At 40.3% G+C, this 18,866-nt stretch overlaps 2 protein-coding genes across 3 annotated transcripts; both read left to right on the top strand.

The window, feature by feature from the left end:
- Window positions 1-1,552: 1,552 nt before the first annotated feature.
- Window positions 1,553-9,830, top strand: slc35f2 (solute carrier family 35 member F2). Its single transcript, XM_086013453.1, has 9 exons — window positions 1,553-1,975; window positions 2,390-2,490; window positions 2,577-2,749; window positions 4,442-4,569; window positions 5,374-5,533; window positions 5,604-5,760; window positions 5,992-6,044; window positions 7,555-7,709; window positions 8,117-9,830. Exons 2-9 carry the CDS (start codon window positions 2,402-2,404, stop codon window positions 8,318-8,320), a joined length of 1,119 nt encoding a protein of 372 aa, XP_085869579.1. The 5' UTR covers window positions 1,553-1,975; window positions 2,390-2,401; the 3' UTR covers window positions 8,321-9,830.
- Window positions 9,831-10,055: 225 nt separating this feature from the next.
- On the top strand, window positions 10,056-18,223 carry elmod1 (ELMO/CED-12 domain containing 1). 2 transcript variants are annotated; one of them, XM_086013143.1, is made up of 12 exons: window positions 10,056-10,176; window positions 11,344-11,404; window positions 12,372-12,517; window positions 13,019-13,047; window positions 13,135-13,232; window positions 13,318-13,447; window positions 13,551-13,684; window positions 13,781-13,849; window positions 15,209-15,229; window positions 15,658-15,708; window positions 15,964-16,097; window positions 16,291-18,223. In XM_086013143.1, the coding sequence occupies exons 2-12, from the start codon at window positions 11,388-11,390 to the stop codon at window positions 16,464-16,466; spliced, it is 1,005 nt and encodes a 334-aa protein (XP_085869269.1). In that variant the 5' UTR covers window positions 10,056-10,176; window positions 11,344-11,387; the 3' UTR covers window positions 16,467-18,223. The 2 variants fall into 2 exon arrangements, with proteins under 2 accessions (XP_085869269.1, XP_085869271.1); XM_086013145.1 differs by lacking the exon at window positions 15,209-15,229.
- The last annotated feature ends 643 nt before the right edge of the window (window positions 18,224-18,866 follow it).

Genomic DNA, 18,866 nt, shown 5'->3' with positions numbered 1-18,866 from the left:
GATGGTATATATTTAAATCACGTATAAATGTACTTTTAAAATTCATTAACAATACAGATATGTTTTTAAATTAACATAACCTGAGAAATAGAATCGACAACTGTAATAACACTAAAATAAGGTAAACTATGCCCTGCGAATGTTTGGAGAAAAGTCCAGTGTGTACCCTACTCGCCCCAAGTCACCTGATGAATGCATTAATGGATTACTGTATATTATAATACAGGTGTCTCAAAATTTCCTATACACTCCCTTTTTCTATTTAGTTTGAGGCCATCAACATTTGACAGCTCAGGCTTTATAGTTTTTCTTCCACTTCCCTGTGGCTCGCAGAGCAGCATTGCAAAATTGCTGCCTGCCAATAAGTTTTACTGTGTCCGACTGCAGTTCAGCGCCAATTTGAGAAACTTCATGGTCGACACACATGTACTGTTCCACTGTGCAGTACAATTTATACTATCCATGGCAAGTTTCTCAACACATGATTTGTTCTTTACAAACTACACATTGAAAGACCTGTTACTACCACTGCTGATAAAACCACAAAACTCTTAGCAAAGCCAGGCTAAGTCCAGCTGCACTGCGTCCGCAGTCATGAACAGATCTTGTTTTGGGAGACTTGCCATGGCTCTCTTAAGATTCTCAAATGGAGCTGATGTGCAGTCTTGCATCCAACTGCCAGATCTACCATTATGGTTGCACTATTAGCTACAGTAAAGCCCTCCATTGAGAAGAAAAGGCCAAAATCGTATCCACAAAAAGATGATAATACAAGCCATGCACGGCAGAAAGCTGAGGTAAAAGTGTTGAAGGATAGTTTTGGTGTGTTTTCATTCTTTCACTGTATGACTAACAACCTTGGTCTGGTGTTTTCCCACACTAGTACAAAGAATTTATCCTTCACTTCAGAGCAGCTTGCAGAGGAAAAGAAGAGGAGGATTCATCTTGCTACAATAATGTAGGTCGTACTTTGGGGCAGCCAGGGTTCATATTTAAATTAATTTGAGGGTTATGATGTAGTTTTTATAATTAAGGATAGTGCTTTATCTACATTTATTGGAGTCCTGTCCAAAAATAATATGTAATAATAATATTTACTCACAAAGTGAGCCAAGTAAGTGGCACTCTTTACTTCCATATTGATGTACTCATTTTGGGTGTCATCTCCGACACATCTGGCCACAGTCAACCTTGGAAGTGATTTACTTATGCAAATCGTGCAAATGGGCTGATCAAATCAAATCACCCTCGAAAGAGACTTACTCTAGTACGCTGAAAAGCTACTTTCAAAACAAACAATTAATCAGGAAGTCGTTTGTCAAGACGTGTGGGAGCTTGATCACTAATAGCTTAAAAAAATTGCTCCTAAAATGTTTGATGTGTTTAATGGCGTATTACAAGCAAATCGTATTAGATAGTTTTTGAAATTCACCTGCCTGAAATCGTATTCATGTTTATTTTTTTTATCATTTATTTTTGTAGGTGTTTGGGAGGTATATTTTGAAAGCGACGCCGAAATGTGAGATTAGTTGACCCAAGTGGTCTGATTGGTGGAGGCTAAAGTGTCGTAATAACCACGCGTCCGCTTCTGAAACAGCAGCAGATGCGAGACAGGCGACTTCATCTCCATAAACTGTCGCAGACCCACTAACTTATACCGACGGAGCAGTGATAAAGAGTCACATTATATTAAAGTAGCAAACATTTCGACTGCGGACACGAGAAGTGTTGCGGGCTTCATTTTCGCTTAAATGAGAGAAGTAGGAGGAGAAAGAGGAGGGAAAGGGGCCGCTTCCGGTGCGGCAGCATGATAAGGCTAATAACCCACACGCTTGCTCGAGGAAGCAGAAATGTGGACTGGCTTCTTCTAACATTCCCGGACTGAATATTATCATGTGGACATCAATGGACTGAAGTGAAACGTTGGTGTTTTATCGTTTAAACTGTCAAAGAAAAGTCTGCTGATTAACTTAAGGTAAGCGTCGTTCATGGCTGCCACGTTAATACAGAATTTCTACAAAGCATTTCTGCGCCAAAACCACATTAATTATAACATAAAACAGTCATTTTATAGCAATAATAATACAAAAGGTTTTTTTTTTTTTTTTTTTTTTTAACTTTTTGCGTGTGTGTTGCTGTACTGCGTGAGCTATCAGGAGTATTTGTGTCAATAGAAGATAATTACCCACGTAAGCACGGGAAAGAAAACAAAACAAAATAACGTTGTGGTCCCATTAGTGGAGTCATTCTTACACTATCCATCTAGTCAATCTTGGACAGTACTGGTAATTAAAAGCATGGGACATTCCAGTGCGACTTGTAACATGCTCTTCTTAATTAACTAGTCAGGACACAAATTCCTTAACATGTCTTGTTTCTAATCTTATAGTGCTAACAAGCGATGGAGGCCCAAACAGATGAGAAGATATGTGGGAAACTGAGGCTGGCCTGCGGTCTGTACAACTACAAGCTGAGGGACGTCTTCACGTGGTGTGTGCTTGAAACGCGGACTTGTTTTTGTTGGAACGTAATCCGAGGTAGCGGGTGTTGATCCTCTCGTGCTTTCCCCTTTCCAGGGATCTGCTGAAGACCCTGGTCATGGGCCAGGTCTTGTCCTTGATGATCTGCGGCACGGCAGTGAGCTGCCAGTACCTGGCCGACGCTGGCGCGGAAACACCCATGTTGCAGAGCTTCCTCAACTACGCCCTGCTGCTGCTTGCCTACTCAACCGTCCTTTGCACCCACAAAGGTTTCGTACAGTTCATCTTAAAGGGACACTTGGATGAGCAAAATGACCCAAAATTGACTCTGTAGTGATTTAAAGGCTTTTTTTGTGATTAGATTTATGAAAAAAAATTGACCGGCCCCGTTTTGGAGCTTGGCTTGTTATTTTTTCAGACTCAGAGGTCTATGTCATGGGAGGGAGGCAAGCGTGGTAATATTGCTCGCTTTGTCAGTTCTGTTTAAATCGGCGACCGGATTGCCACCAAAATGCAAATGCACATTACTACTCTTGTCCACTTCAACCTGTGAAAGTATAAAAGTGTTCTGCACAATGGTTTGGATCGATTGACTGCAAACGTGAGATCATTGTGATCACCTCCATAAAATAAAAAATACCGTGGCCATTGCTTCTCCACTTACACAAGCTGAAGCGGACAAGAGCATGAATGCGCACACAAACCCTGACTGGTTATATTTCGGACATTTAGCTACGCTAAACTCGTGTCAACTCAGGAGACAGACGGCGGCTGGCAGCGGGCAGCCATCAGGCAAGCATGGATCTTTACCCCCCCTTCCTTACCCAGCTAACAGTAAGATAACGGCACGGCTAATAGCAACAATTAGCTTCAGGCCGTTAAAACAAAAGGCGTTAGTACAACAGCATTAGCTCCTTACTGTCCGTCCAGCCTGCGTCGATCTTCATGTCGCGGGGTTGCCTCCCAAGCAGTCGCGTGCGTTGTCCCGACACCGCACATCTTCGGTGTGAGAGTGAGCTAAGGCCTCATCGAACACCGGTGCTGTCTTAAATGTGCGCATCATCGCGGAGCAGCATGTGCTTTCAGCCAAGTGTGGCCACATTGGAACGTACCATTTCAGCTGTTACGTTCCAAATTGGACGGCGTGTTGTAGGTCGAAAAACTGGGGCCATTCCTCATCCAAATAAATGTGCACGTATACTCATTCCCACTTACAGTCTCTGTAAATATCCTGACTGGTGTTTAATGCCTCGCCCGTCCTCACCGTGATCAGCAAAGAAGCAGTGCGCGCTCGTCCCAGCATAAATCTATGTAGCTCTGCTCACTTCCACATTTCCTAATTCTCGTATAAATCAGCCACGGCGAGGTTAATCCTTCTCATATGTTGAAGTGTAGGGATGTCCACATACATTTTGGTGCCAATTGATCACCGTTTTTGGACGTTATAAGCAATGAAAGTACAATGATTTCCAATGGAGGGTTTGGAATCGATCCCTCCAGTGACTCCGACCGAACAAGTATAGAGCGGTAGGGGGGCGCGGCCATTTGCCTGATTAACAAGAGGCGTTATTCGTGGAGTCACTTATTTCCTAATTTGTCCCAAATTCATTGATAAAATAGAAAATGACAACTCTTTTCATTTTCCCGATCAAAAAACAAAAACATGGCGATCCCGGCCCAACCATCCCTTTAATGAAACAGATTGTTGGCAATACCATTATTTCAATGGGGAAAGCTCATTTGCAAAAATTTTTATTAGTTTTACAGTTATTAGTTTTGAGCAAGCGTTCCAATAGATTGTAACACATGGACACTGACTCCACAATTTTGTGTGCATTCCCCACTCTGCTCTATAGAGATTGATATCATCCTGATGTCTTCCCACTCCTACCTACTTTTAGCATTCCGTTTGGCCTGTAATAAAAATAGCACTGCAGCATGCATTTTGTATGTATCTACAGGGGAGCGAAACTTCCTGCAGGTGCTGAAGACCAAGTGGTGGAATTACCTGCTGATGGGTCTGGCCGACGTGGAGGCCAACTACACGGTTGTCAAGGCCTACCGCTACACCACACTGACCAGCATCCAAGTGAGAAACAACAGCAAGTAAAGCCTTGCGTTTTACTGTTAATTTAAAGATTTTGCCATCTGTCAAGGCTAATATAACACAATGGATGAGGCCAGTAGAGTTCGGATACCAGCTACTTATTGCAAAAATGATTTTGTGTACCGGTAGTATAATAATACTATTAAATATTAAATAGGGGTGAACGATTTAGAAAAACAATCAAATTGCTTTTTTCCTCAATATTGTGATTCTACCAAACAAATGTCCCGATCAGATTACAGCAATGCAAACAAATCTGTGGCTTTGATATGTAAACAATGATGTGTAAAAAGGTGGACTGAACATATCGAGAGACTGTTTAAATAAAGGAAAAATATACCTGTACATCCAAACAAAATAATGCCTACCGACTGACAGTTTTTTTTTCCCCTCCAAATTGCAGCCTTTGCGATTTGAAAATTGCGTTCTTCTACATTGTGATGCTGATTTTAAATCGGATAAATTCAGTTAATTTAGCTGAACATAGCCACATCTCTATATAAGAGGATGTGTGTGATTTTGCATCCATGTTATCTCATTATCTCAGTTGTTTATTTTTACATCATCTCAATGATTTTTTTTTTTTTTTTTTTTTCAATTGAGGTGTACAGGTCAAAAGTCAGGTTAATGATTCGTATCACAAAAACCTTGCCCTTTGAACAGGGTTGTGCAGATGTTTGGTAGCCACTTTAACCTGCCATTATTTAAGGAAACGCAATACTGTATTTTTATAATAAATATGTTAATTCATATCATATCATATCAATACCACCATGTGTTTTGCAGCTGCTGGACTGCTTTGTGGTACCGGTGCTGATGCTCATGTCCTGGTTCCTGCTGAAGACTCGCTACAGGCCGCTACACTACATTGCAGTGACTGTGTGCCTGCTTGGCGTGGGCGCCATGGTGGGTGCTGACATCCTGGCTGGAAGAGACCAGGGATCCAGTAAGGCCCTTCTTCTTTCCATCCTCTCCACATTCAGTTGCCGTCCTCTATTAATGGATTGACTCCGTAGCCAGCGATGTGATGTTGGGCGACAGCTTGGTGCTGATTAGCGCCGTTCTCTACGCCGTATCCAACATGTGTCAGGAGTTCACCGTGAAGAACCGCAGCCGGGTGGAGTTCTTGGGAATGATGGGATTCTTCGGGACAATCATCAGTGGGATTCAACTGTGAGCTTTCCACCACGAAAACCCCCTTTTATTTTAGTATTATTATTTTTTTAATTACTGCTACTGCATTTTATTGCTCAAATTAATGTGTGTCAATTAATATGAAAAAAGAAACAGAATTTTATAAGACAAGGAAAAATACCAAGATATGTTAAATGATTTTATACACCATAATGATACTTTTACGTAATTTACTTAATTTCCTCATGCTGAACCTGTTCACCTTCGCAGAGCCGCGCTGGAAGTTAGTGCAGTCAAGAAAATCAAGTGGAACTTTCACATTTGTGAGTAAACTCTCCGTTGTAAGTGTAGAAATTAAAGATTTAAGAGTTTTGGATGACTTTCACTTACTCTCTGATTGTACAAGTGTGGTACCCTTAAGAAGAATCACAGCTTAAAGGGACGGTGGGGCCGGCCGGGATGGCCACGTTTTCACTAACAAGTTAATTTTATATTTTTTGATCAGGAAAATGAAAAAAGGTGTCATTTTCTATTTTATCAATAGATTTGGGAGAAATTGGGAAATAAGTGACTCTATGAATGACGCCCCTTGTTAATGAGCAGGATGGCCGCGCCCCCTATCGTGCTATCCTTGTTTGGCCGGAGTAACGCGAGGGACCGAATCCAAACTCTCCATTGGAAATCATTATACTTTCATTGCTTATAACGTCCAAAAACGGTGATCATTTGGCATCAAAATTTATGTGGACATCTCTACTAATGCCCACTTCAACATATCAAAAGGATTAACCTCTCCGTGGCTGATTTATATGAGAATGAGGAAATGTGGAAGTCAGCAGAGCTACATAGGCTGGAACCAGCACACACTGCTTCTTTGCTTAAAAAAACGAAACAAAACACTGCTTCTTTGCTGATCACAGTTAGGGCGGGCGAGGCATTAAGCACCAGTCAGAATATTTACAGAGACTGAAGTAGAAATGAGACATGCACATTTATTTGGATGAGGAGTGCCCCAGATTTTCGGCTTATAACGTGCCGTCCAATTTGAAAGGTAACAGCTGAAATGGCACGTTCCAATGCGGCCACACTCTCGGTTGTGCAGTCAGCCTCGCTGGAACTTTTCGTTCGCTGTTCGATGAGGGGTTTTGTCACTCAAGCCGCTTCACTCGGGCAGAAGGGGGCTGCAAGCAAAAAACAGAGACACCACGCGCGACTGCTTGCGAGGCGACATGAAGACAGGGTCATCTTCACCTCCACACGCTGGGCAGACAGTCAGGAGCTAATGTTGTTGTGCTAAAGCCTATTGTTTTAACGGTCTGAAGCTAGTTGTTGCTAAACTTCCTCTGTCCCAATCCTACCTTTAACTGGGGAGGGAAGCGGGGGCCTCCAATCGGCCTGCTGCTGCTGCAAGCCGCGTCTCTCTCCCTCCTGAGACATGAGTTTAGCGTCACTAAATGTCCGAAATATAGCCAGTCGGGGTTTCTTTTTAAACTTTCACAGTTTGAAGTGGACGAGAGTAGTGATGCGCATTTGCATTTTGGTGGCGATCGGTCACCGTTTTAGACAACAGAACTGACAAAGCCAGCAATATTACCAAGCATGCCTTCCTCGCGTGATGTAGACTGCTGAGACCGAAAACATAACATAAACCACGCCCCTTTTGGGGGCGTGGCTTTAAGTACAGTTCAATTATTTTTAATCTTTTGGAACTGTTTTTTATTAAACATTTAGTTACAATTGTTAGTTGACCTTTATGTTACATTTATATTTCAATTGAGTTTGAGAACCCCTACTCTAACCCATCTCTGGTGTTGTTGTTGTTGTGTGGCACAGCTATGCTGTTTGTCCTCTACGTACTGTGTATGTTCGCACTATACAGCTTCATGCCGGTGGTGGTGAAGAGGACAAGTGCCACCGCCGTCAACCTGTCACTGCTCACCGCTGACCTCTTCAGCCTCTTCTGTGGCCTCTTCCTCTTCCACTACACAGTAGGGGAAACATTTCCTTGTCCATTCATTTTCTGTTCTGACCGAACTGGAATCCATGCATAGCCAACAGGGGTCGGTCCATACCCCCGCATGAATAGTTGATGCCTGCCTAAAAGGGTTTGTAATTGTGTATAGATGCCACAATATGACAGTAAATGGCTTCTATAAAGCACCATCACCATGCATCTAACAAGTTACATAAACAGTCATATTCAGTAGTTGTGAAAATTATTAAACACAAACAAATCACCTTCACAAGGCCCAACAACAGTATGAGCCAGCTTACTGGTTTAAATCAATTTGCACAAATTGTCGTTAACTCGCACTTGGCTAAACAAATATATGCACTAGCACTTGACACTGCACTTGACAATTTTTTTGAGTGAATGCAACATTTTCATTTCCAGTTCTCAGCACTGTACATCATGGCGTTCATCCTCATCATCGTGGGCTTTGTCACTTTCAACGCTGTGCCCACATACTCTGCTCAGCCCGAGCCCGAGCCTGACTCCGGCGACTCTTCGGACCAGGAGGCCCGGAGTGCCTCGGACCGCCTGCTGCCAGCTGACAAAAACGGACAAAGTCACATGACGGTGGTCTCTGCACTCTGACCACAAAGGAGGAAGAAGAAAGTCTTTCTGTTTTAAGAAAGGCATTTCATATGTTGTCTTCCGTCATGCTGTTACAAAACCAAAAACAAGCTGTTGTTTACGTTCCTTTTTGAAATGCTACTGATCATTTGTTTTGATGTTAGTGCTACTAATATGGTGCTTGCTAGTTGCTACTTGTTTGGCATTTACACTTCAAAGACTATTTGTGATCCAGAACTGTTCTTTTCTGCTGCTAGACATTTTACAGCCATTGATTTTCTCATTTCTGTTCCATTGTAATGTTTGTAATTCTGCAGTGTGTTATTGTGCCATCTTTTAGTTTATAATATTCCTCTTTCAAAACAGTCAAAATCCAAAAATATGTTGTTGTAGACTAAATATTTACACAGTTATCACTTTCAAAAATGAAGTTTTCTACACAGTTTTATTTTTAATTAAGTTAACAAAAATGTACCTTAATTAATTTGAAGGTAATATTTGAGCAATGTATTTAAAATGATGCAGATAAGTAGGACATAAATGATCAAGTTAAGTCCATTTTAGTTTTATTTAATTTTATCATTATTACCGGTACTGTTGATTGTTGTAATATTCTCACAATTGTCACCTGCTCATCTCAAGGGCTTTTTTTTTTTTTTTTAAATACTGTACTTTTCCACACAGTTTTTTTTCATCCTCATTTTATTCACATTAATGTAAGGCATCTGACATGAAGTACTTAAAGCGAAAGTGAACCCAAACATTTTTTTTTCAATAATATGTTCCAAGCAGGCCCACAAGTTCAAAAACGGCATTCTGATTAATTTGGCGTTTGTGGAATATATCATAAGCAGCAAAATGCACTTGTTTTTAGCCATCTCCGGGGGTGGCCATTTTGTCTTCTGTCGACTGAAAATGACATCACAACTGCAAGCAGACCTGTTTTCTGAATCTGAGCCGTGATTGATCGTTGTGATGCCATTTTCAGTCAAGACAAAATGGCCTCCCCCACAGATGGCTAAAAATGAGTGGATTTACACTTATTCCACAAACGCAAAATTAATCAGAATGCTCTGTTTCAACTAGTGGGCCTGCTGGGAACATATTCTTGACAAAAATATGTTTGGGTTGACTTCCGCTTTAAGCCTGTTTCACTGTATCTTTTTGTGTACTTTTAAGATTTTATTAGATGTTGCCACACAATTGTCATTTCATGTACCTTATTTTAAATTATTTTTTTTCATTTTAATGCAGTTATGTGGAAAAGTCAATTTTTTGTGTGAACAATTTAGTGTATGACAAAACACAAATGTAATTTTATTTACCATAATACAATCATGTAGAACATTCTGACATAAAATACTAAGTTATTTAAGAAAGAATTACCACAAGTGGTTAAAACAACTGCTTTTTTTTAAACCACCAAAAAATGAACTTTCATATTATTGTGTCGGACTTTAATACACAATTGTCATTTTTTTCGGCATTGGGATCAATGCCTTTTGTTTGCCAAAATATCCAAGTATCTTCTGTTTACAAATAAACTGATTTTCCCAAAAATATTTTTATAATTTTGATTTCTTTTCTAATGCAATTGAAACTATCCCTCCTCCTCAAAATAGGCAACACTTAATTTGAGAGATTCATTTAACCGTCTGCCAAATTGTATGTGTGCAGTTTAATCAGAGCTGCGCTCTCGACCTATCACGTGACGCCAGTCAGCTGCTCCACTGCACTTTAGCGCCCCCTTTCGACGGCGTCCTCATACACAACGGCGTCATCATGGAGGAGAAGCGGACGTCTGGAGCCGAGTGACGGGGGGAGACACGAAGCCGCACGTCGCCTGCTTTTACTGCCTTTGAAATCTTAAAAAAACGGTAAAACCTGCGTTTTTAAGACACATTTTGTGACGTGTTGACCTTGCAAGGCGGAGAGCATTGCTGCGCATGGTTGCGGATTATGCAAATGTGACGCGATGCTTTTGCTAATCGTCCATCAGATTATTACTGACAAATCAGATGATTTTATTTAAAAAAAAAATTGCACCACGGTGGTTTTTAAAACGGTGGCGCTTTGCAAGGGTGGAATTTGGTGGGAAGGGACGCATGTGAGATGGCTTGCGCGTTCATGGCTTCTCACCGTGGACAGTTCCTCAGATGCAGGCCTGCAGCGGTTGTGGACAACATAGGGCTCGCGGGCCAGATGCGAGCCACTAGTATGGAGGAGTATTATTAGACACACTAAAAAGGGAAAAAAATATATACTATTGGGTTTTTTTTTTTACTTTCTTTTTTAGTTGAAAAGTTTATATCCTAAAAAAAATAACTTGAGAAAAAATATTTTCTTAAGTATTTTTTTCCCAACAAAGCCCTTAATACTGCAAGGATTAAATCCAAACATGACTTTTCCCTAAAATATTTTCTTTTCCAAATCTTACTTTCCATCAAAAGAATATATTTTTTTTAAAAAAAAGTTGAAAAAAGTAACTTTTTAGTGAAAGTATGAGTTCATTTGTAGTACTAAAGATTTTTGAGACATTATCGTTGTATTTTTTTCCACGAAGAAAGTCATACTGTATGAAAGTAAATATACATATATTTTTCAGAAAATATTGACGTCAATTGTCAAATAAATATGCCCTTTTTTCTCTGAAAACTTTATTCTCGAGTAGACTTCCTTCTCGAAATGATTCAACATTATTCTCAGATGATGATTCAGTTCTAATAATATACAACTACTGTATGAAATGTATATTTCTTCTAGGAAACAAAAATAATACTTTTTTTTCATATGTACTTTATTCTTGAAATAATGATTAATGAACTTCACCTTCGGGAGATTCATTTTTCTTCTCAAAAAATGTTTTACTTCCTTACAATACATTGAATACAATGTCATCCTCAAAGGAGTCAAAAAGTCTAGAAAAATGCAATTTTATTCTCATAACATAATTTCAATTAGTTATTTTCATCTGAAATCTTCAACACATACAATCATAAACATTTGCTTGATCACAGTTTTCCACTGTCATGTTCTCTTTGCAGGCAATACCCCAGCAGCAGCTCCAGTGAAGAAGACACCAGGCATCATGAAGCACTTCCTGAGGTGAGGCGAGCTTCCATTTTGTCTGCTGATGGACTTCATTTGTGATGCCGTTTAGACCAAAGAAATTAATTCCCACTTCTGTTCGAGCCCCGTATCGATCTTACCCAGTAAGAACCTGCTGTGCACACTATGTAAACAAACGCTGGTGTGTTCTATTTATAGCCATCTTGTTACTCTTAGTGCTTGTACCGTGCTGACGTTATTGATCACCTAGCGACTTTGGACAATCCAATTTACTTTATCCATCCATCATTTTGTTGTTAGGGTGCAAACAGTCAAAACAAAATCTCTCGCCCCTGAGTGGATTTGGCACCCTGCCATTTTTGCAAAAGTGAAGCATCTAATGTCCCACATAGTGCCTTAATTAATGGGTCAGCATACTTTTCCCATGAGGCATGTGTCTCCATTCTAACTCTGTGTCACCTACAGAACAACATTTTATGAGGAGTTTATCTAATATGTTCCGTTATGACCCACCTTTCTGTTCATTGCGTAATAAGGCTTTGGCTACTGAGACAAAATATTAGAAATACCAGAGAGCGTGAGACAAAATATTTTTTTTAAAAATGCCTCAAAAACCAAACAAAATGAGTACCAGTATGTTCAAACATGCGCGACGTCAGTAAATCTCCTGAGACTTGAGCTCACTGAGCATTAACAAACACACGATGCTTCACGTAATCAGGACAAAAGTTTTGGGACATGCAGCTTTCCTTTCATTCGTAGCTCACAAAAAAAAAATGACAGGACTTTAAACGCTTCCCTGTGGAATGCCACTCCAAATTATGTCTGACTGTGACTCATCAAAGGCAATACAATTAATTCAGCAAATAATGGAAGCTTGGTTCCCAAAAATGTCAATTCACAAATACATCGTCCTATGAAAAAATGGGTGTGAAGAAGGAAAAACTTCCTCTTGTCTTCGTAAAGGCACAATATGTGAATTTCTTCTTTTTCTCCCGTGCAGGGTGTTGACCCAGTTCTTCGTGTTCCTCTACTGCAAATGTCTGTGGCGAGGCCTCAAGTTCGTGGCACGCAAGTTTACGGGACGCTGTGAGCTACAGCGGATCTGCTATAACAACAAACACGGTGCCCGCAGGACGCTCAAGATCGGTGAGAGCCTGCACACTGCTACTGACCTTTTGAGGATACTGTCTAGCAGGGCTGAAACCAACAATTATTTTAATAAGAGAATAATCTGTTGATGATAATTTTCATCGATTAATTTGATTATTTACGTCCCTAGAAAATGCGTAAACAGGAATTGATTATGTTTCAGTTACTGGTTTTTGGTCCATAACATGTCAGAAAATAGGCAAAAATCTTGAGTGTTGTTTTTTTTTAATGCAAAAACATATGTTTGCAGATGTCTGATTTTGATCAAACTTTAATCTGCCTTAATGGACAACTACATAAATCTGAGGGTATTTCCTGTTGAGAGGCTGAAATTCCAAGGATTTGCACAATTTTAAGTTCAACGAGGTCTCTAAATTATTAATCAATTATCAAAATAGTTGTTAATTAACTTGATAATAATTTTGTGGTGGATTGATTGATTACTTGTTTCACCTTTCTTGTCTAGTCTTTTGTAATTTTGCAGTGTTTTTCTTGCAGAGTCATCTTTGAAGTACTCCAAAAATGAGGTAAATGTCCAAGTGGAACAATCAATGACTTGATTCAATTTGTTTTTTGAAAAAAAAACCATACAGTATACCATATTTTCTTTGCAGCTGTTGCAGTCCGCCCTAAGCACCCATCCTGACAAAGTAGAGAAAATCATTGATGACATCATGGCTTTGAAGAAGATCAACCCTGATACCAACCCTCAGTAAGACCATACTACGCGCCTCTGCCACTCGCTAGCCAAACTGAAATAAATGACTCTTGACCTTCATCCCTCATGTTACCCCCAGGTTGGGCATCTCCCTCCAGGCCAGCCTGCTACAAATTGTAGGCTACAGGAACTTGGTGGCCGAGGTGGAGAAGCTCCGGCGGGAACCTTACGACTGCGAGAACGCACAACACGAGGACATGCTGATGAAGGTGTGCGGTTCATCCATTCATTATATCCTATCCAGTACACTAGTAGCTTGGGTTCTCCTGACAAGATGGCCGCACAATTCACTCTTGATGGTTTTTGGCACAGTTGTGGAAGGAGCTGCGTCCCGACACCCCGCTGACCGGACGGATTTCGAAGCAGTGGTGTGAGATCGGATTCCAAGGCAGCGATCCCAAGACGGATTTTCGAGGCATGGGTCTGCTGGGTCTCCACAATCTGCTGTAAGATTGTAACCTCCTTGTAGACGAACTCCTTGTACACTTGAGTGTACAGGGTGCTAAGATAAGATACTAAGATAATTTCACCTTTATCTATAGGTATTTTGCGGAACACGACAAGGCTGCAGCTATGCAGATGCTCCACGATTCCATGCTGCCAAAGCACAAGTATGTCAGAAGACTTCATGGCAGTTCTCACGCGCAAATCGTTGCGTCATTGTTATTTCCACTATAACACAAGTGACCTCATCTCTACACCATGCTCACTGTTGGCTACTCAAACACACACACTGCTTCATGACATATGGACAAAAGCATTTGACACAGTCAGGTTTCTTTGAAAAATGACGGGAGCTAAAACACTTTCCTGTGAAACTCCCCTCCAAATTGTGTCAGAATGATTATTACTCAAGGACACTTAAACCTTGGATGGGATTTAAAACACTTACCTGAGGAACTCCTCTTCTGATTGTGTCAGACTGATTGTTCCTGAAGGACGGTTCAACTTTTGCAGAAAAATTATGGGACCTAAAACACTTCCCTGAGGATCTCCTCTCCAAATTTTGTCACATTGATTGTTACCTAAGGGTTGGACCTAAAGTATTTCTTTGTTAATTTTCACTAGTTTTTGAAACAAGGAGGATTCAACTTTTGTAATGAAATGATGGGACTTAAAACACCTTGAGGAACACCACTTTAAACTATGTGACTCATTAGCACTCAATTTCCAGAGGAAACTGTACTGCTGCATGCAAGATTTAAACGTAAGACTTAACGTAAATTTTTACATCTCGCTACAGCTCAACTTAACTCAATCAGGCACTTCAAAAAGGACAAAGAGGGTTCAACCTTTGTAGAAATATGACAGGACTCAAATCACTTCCCTGAAAAAAGCCACTCCATATTGTGTCTGCGTCATTAGTCCTCTGAATAAATCTTCAGAGAAACACTGTTTAAGCGTCAGAATTTACTGGCACTGTTGCTCACAAGAACCTTCTTCCTTTTTGCTTGTTCTTGCAACAAGGATGAGAAGGGTTTCACTTTTATGTAAAAATGATGGGATTTAAAATACTTCCTTGAGGAACGCCACTCCAAATTGTCTCTGATGTTCAGAAGTCACTGGCACTTTTTCCTGTGAGACACTTATGGACTTTGATTGGTGTTCTTGCAACAAGAGCAGGAATAATTGTGTAGAATAATGTAAGGACTCAAAACCATTCCCAGGGGAACGCCAGAAAATTCCCACAGTTCTCACACATCGGAACCCTACAATTATCCAAAAATTCTTGCTGTCATAAAGAATCAATATTCAACTGATAGATAAAAAGGAGTGTCGGTGTACTTTTGTCCATATAGCGTGGTCTCTTCACCATTGTTCCCAGCTCGACCTGGTCACTCACTACCTCCCCATCTTGTGTTGATTGCATCGCTGCTTTGTATTGCTTTGCCATCAGCATCTCAGTGAGCTTCTTCTGTCTGTTTCGACACACGCTTCCCTCCTCTGTGTCGCTCCCACGCCTGCCTCAGGAGTGCACAAGGGAGTCGCAGGTACTCCATTTTCACCCTCACTCACCTGCTTTATCAGCCATATTCTGTGCACCATTTTTGCTATTCCATGCAATCAGTCTCTTTAAAACAGGACGGGGTGAACTGTTTAAGTACCATAGGGAGCCATTTCATTCTAAACTTGTGAATTGCACAATCGTCTTGTATTCCGCATAATGGCCCACGTGCTACATGTTGCCCCGCCTTGTGTTAAAACATTTTAATTACAGTATTTGTAATGGATATTTTTTTATACACCTAATGGCCACTTCATTAGGTACACAATTTAATATTGTGAAAATATTCTCGTATAATACCATACATGACTTGTTGATCTTAATAAGACAGCAAACTGGTTGTGAGTGAATCATGAGCACCACTGCTGCAACCCTTGACTGTAATGTGTGTGTGCATGTGTGTGTCCTTCACAGCGAGGCAGACGCGTCAGAATTTGAGCCGAAGAATGTTGACAAAGCCATTGGGTAAGGCTCTCCACAAGTGTAATTTGTGTGCGTGTGTATGTGAAAGCATACACAATCCTCATTGACACTAAAAAGAAGGAAGAAATAATTAATAGAAAATGTAAAGCCATGCAAAGAAATAACAATTTGGAGTGTATTCATATGTACATTAATTAAAAAATTAACCTCCAAGGAACACATGCATGACTTTTTGTCCACAGTCCCCAAAATCTTATATGAACTGTTTGACAAACTTGATGACCTCCCGCCCTGCAGCTATTCCTTCGCCATCGTGGGCATCAACATCACGGACCTGGCCTACTCGCTGCTGGTGAGCGGCGCCCTGAAGACACACCTGTACAACGTGGCCCCCGAAATGGCCACTCTGCTGCACCTCCAGCAGACCTTCTGTGAGTCAACTCCTATGGCAACGTGTTGCGACATTCATTTTTTAGTGACATATGCAAGTGGCCAATGGCCAATGGCCAATGGCGAGTCTGTCTTTTGTTACCTTAACGACGAGGGCCTGAGCATGCGCTATGTATGAAAGTCGTCCGGTTTTCTCTTCAAATTGGTCCTGCGTGTGTGCCTGTTTTTTGTCAGGCTACCTGATGCAGGAGTTCCACCGCTTCTGGGTCGAGGAGGACCCCAGCGACATCATGGAGTTCAACCGCGTTCGCGCCAAGTTCCACCGGCGGGTCCTGCGACAGCTGCAGCACCCCGACGCGGCGCTGTGCCCCCGCTTCTCCGCCTCCGACCTCCACCTGGTCAACCTCTAGGCGCCACTACCGCCCTTCCCACTGCAATCACCCACCACCCCACCATCGGATATCCCGGTAGGCCTGTCAGTAAAAATGCTCGGGCTAAGTTCATAAATGTGTCACTGCCGGCGGCTTATACACACATTCATATATGTATATATATATAGATATAGATATATACATTACCAGTCAAATGTTTGGAAACACCCTCGTGTTTTTTCATGATATAAAAATGTTATACTTAAGTCATAGACATTATCAATAAATGTTATAAAAAAATGTTTCTCAAAATAGAATTTTTTAGAATTTAGATTCTTCAAAGTAGGCCCCTTTTGCCCCGATACAGCTTTGCTCATCTTATTTTCTCAGTCAGCTTTATAATGTGGATGATGCTTTATGACCTGGAATGACTTTCAGTTCACAGCTGTGAATTATCTAGAATTAATTGCTTAAATTTCTTGACCTCGTATTGTGTTTGAGACTATTTCAATTTGAAGGTGTTTCCAAACTTTTGACTGGAGCTGTATATATGTACATAACACACCACCAGCGTCAGACATCATTCTAGCGATTGTCGCACCATCATCGTGTCACTTTTACTTTAATGAATGTATTGCACTCTTTACCAGAGATGTGGGACTTGAGTCACATGGCCCAAATCGAATCAGACTTAAGTTTAAATTGGCTAAAACTCCTGAAATACTCAACTTGACGTTGGCTTGTCATTGATGAGACTTGCCTTATCCTAAACTAACTTGAGCCCTCGTATTTGATTATAATTATGTGTATTAATAAGTGCTTCATTTGTTGAAAAGTGTGTTTCGCTTAGTTGTACTTAAGAAACCGGATGTGAACACTAGAGGAAATAAAGACGTCACACTGAGCTGGACGATGACTTGGGACTTGCTCAGAATTTGAGAGTTAATATGACTTGAGACTTACTTATGACTTGCACTTATGTGACTTGGTCCCACCTCTGCTCTATACACTCATTTTGCTTACTCACACCAAAAAAGAACCACTCTTTCAACCAAATAAAGTATAGTAAAAAAAAATGACATGTACATATAATACGACACTGCAACCTGTCAAATTTCTGTATGAGTCGATCACCTCTTTGCCAATATTTTGAATGTCTATGTTTGAAGTGGTGTCTTTATAGCATTAGAATGCTTCTCATTTGCCTTTATTTACAAAAAAACTACAAACACTTTCTATCATGAATGTTTCTCACATTAACGATTGTTTCAGTTTCAATCCATGGAATGTGACACTTTTAATGACCGCCATCAGCCAAAGCAATAATTCCGATTCATTTGATGTAGACGAGTTGCAACGTGCTTGTTTTGACAGTTTTTATTAGCTTATGGCTTTAGTAGTGTTCCGTTTACAGCTTTGTTACATTTAGGAACGATCTAGTGATAACTGAGGGTGGAGAGAAAAATAAAAAATTGCAGCGTTGACCAGTCAGTCGATGCACCAGTAGGGCAAAAAATAAAGGAGGAAACAATGAATGTTGTATTGTTACCGCAAGCTTTGAGTCACACGCTGCTTCACCAAGTCACATTCTGCGATATAAACCGTTTGCTTTGTTTGCTTCCCCATTCAGCAGCACTGTTTGCCTTTTGACGTTATCTTGCCTGTACTCTTAAGTGGAGTCTCACTGCTTTATTGATGATATTCTTCTAAATGTTCTGAGTAGATATCGTACGCTATGCTTTGTTTGTCTGTGCTGTGCAACACAAATCAATAAAAAAAAAACAAAGTAAAAGACAGTTAAAGGATGGCTGTGTTTTGTTTGAAATCCAAAAGACTGATAACGGGTGATAACTGGAAGATTACCTAATCAGTGATTCTCAACTGGTGCATGACTCACTGCTTTTCATTTAGTTGATTTATATTCATATATTCATTTTTTCATATACAAATACTGTATTTAATGTAGTTGTGAAATTATTAAAATATGATCTGCATATTTTCAAAGTCATTTTTTAACAATACTTTTTCTTTTTCTTGACATATAAAATTGGGTGGCCCTTAGTGACAAAGTGACAACAGTTGAGAACCACTGACCTAATCAATATTAATGTTCAACAATGGCCTGTTTGAGGCGTGGGTGAGCTGATTCTTTAGTCCGACAACTGACATTAGCCAGAGTAGTGATTAAATTATATTTGTGAAATGTTGTCTATTGAAAAAAAATGTTTCCCTTTTCCCTTGTTTTTTTTTCTTCAAATTTTCCCTTTTTCCCTCTTTGTTTCTCAAGAGAAGATAAAAATTCTATTAATTTATATAACATAATAAATGAGAACATTTCAATTTAATTTAATTATGGACAATGGAGTTGTACAGGTTGTACATGGAGTTGTACAGGTTATAGGTTACATTACTGGTGGTTTTGAATGACATCTTGGTTTC

The sequence above is a fragment of the Filicampus tigris genome, chromosome 17 (genome assembly GCF_054856515.1).
Source record: "Filicampus tigris isolate MCC_2025a chromosome 17, RoL_Ftig_1.0, whole genome shotgun sequence".
NCBI lineage: Eukaryota > Metazoa > Chordata > Actinopteri > Syngnathiformes > Syngnathidae > Filicampus > Filicampus tigris.
Note: the sequence above shows the minus strand (reverse complement) of the source record. Positions and strands in the feature narration are given on the sequence as shown.

Bases quoted from the DNA above. Each gene is read 5' to 3' on its own strand.
- slc35f2 (XM_086013453.1), top strand. From the start codon at position 2,402: ATGGAGGCCCAAACAGATGAGAAGATATGTGGGAAACTGAGGCTGGCC. The intron at 4,570-5,373 runs GTGAGAAACAAC...TGTGTTTTGCAG, and splicing joins CCACACTGACCAGCATCCAA to CTGCTGGACTGCTTTGTGGT. The intron at 6,045-7,554 runs GTGAGTAAACTC...TGTGTGGCACAG, and splicing joins CAAGTGGAACTTTCACATTT to CTATGCTGTTTGTCCTCTAC.
- elmod1 (XM_086013143.1), top strand. The intron at 13,448-13,550 runs GTGTGCGGTTCA...TTTTTGGCACAG, and splicing joins ACGAGGACATGCTGATGAAG to TTGTGGAAGGAGCTGCGTCC. The intron at 15,230-15,657 runs GTACTCCATTTT...TGTCCTTCACAG, and splicing joins AGTGCACAAGGGAGTCGCAG to CGAGGCAGACGCGTCAGAAT.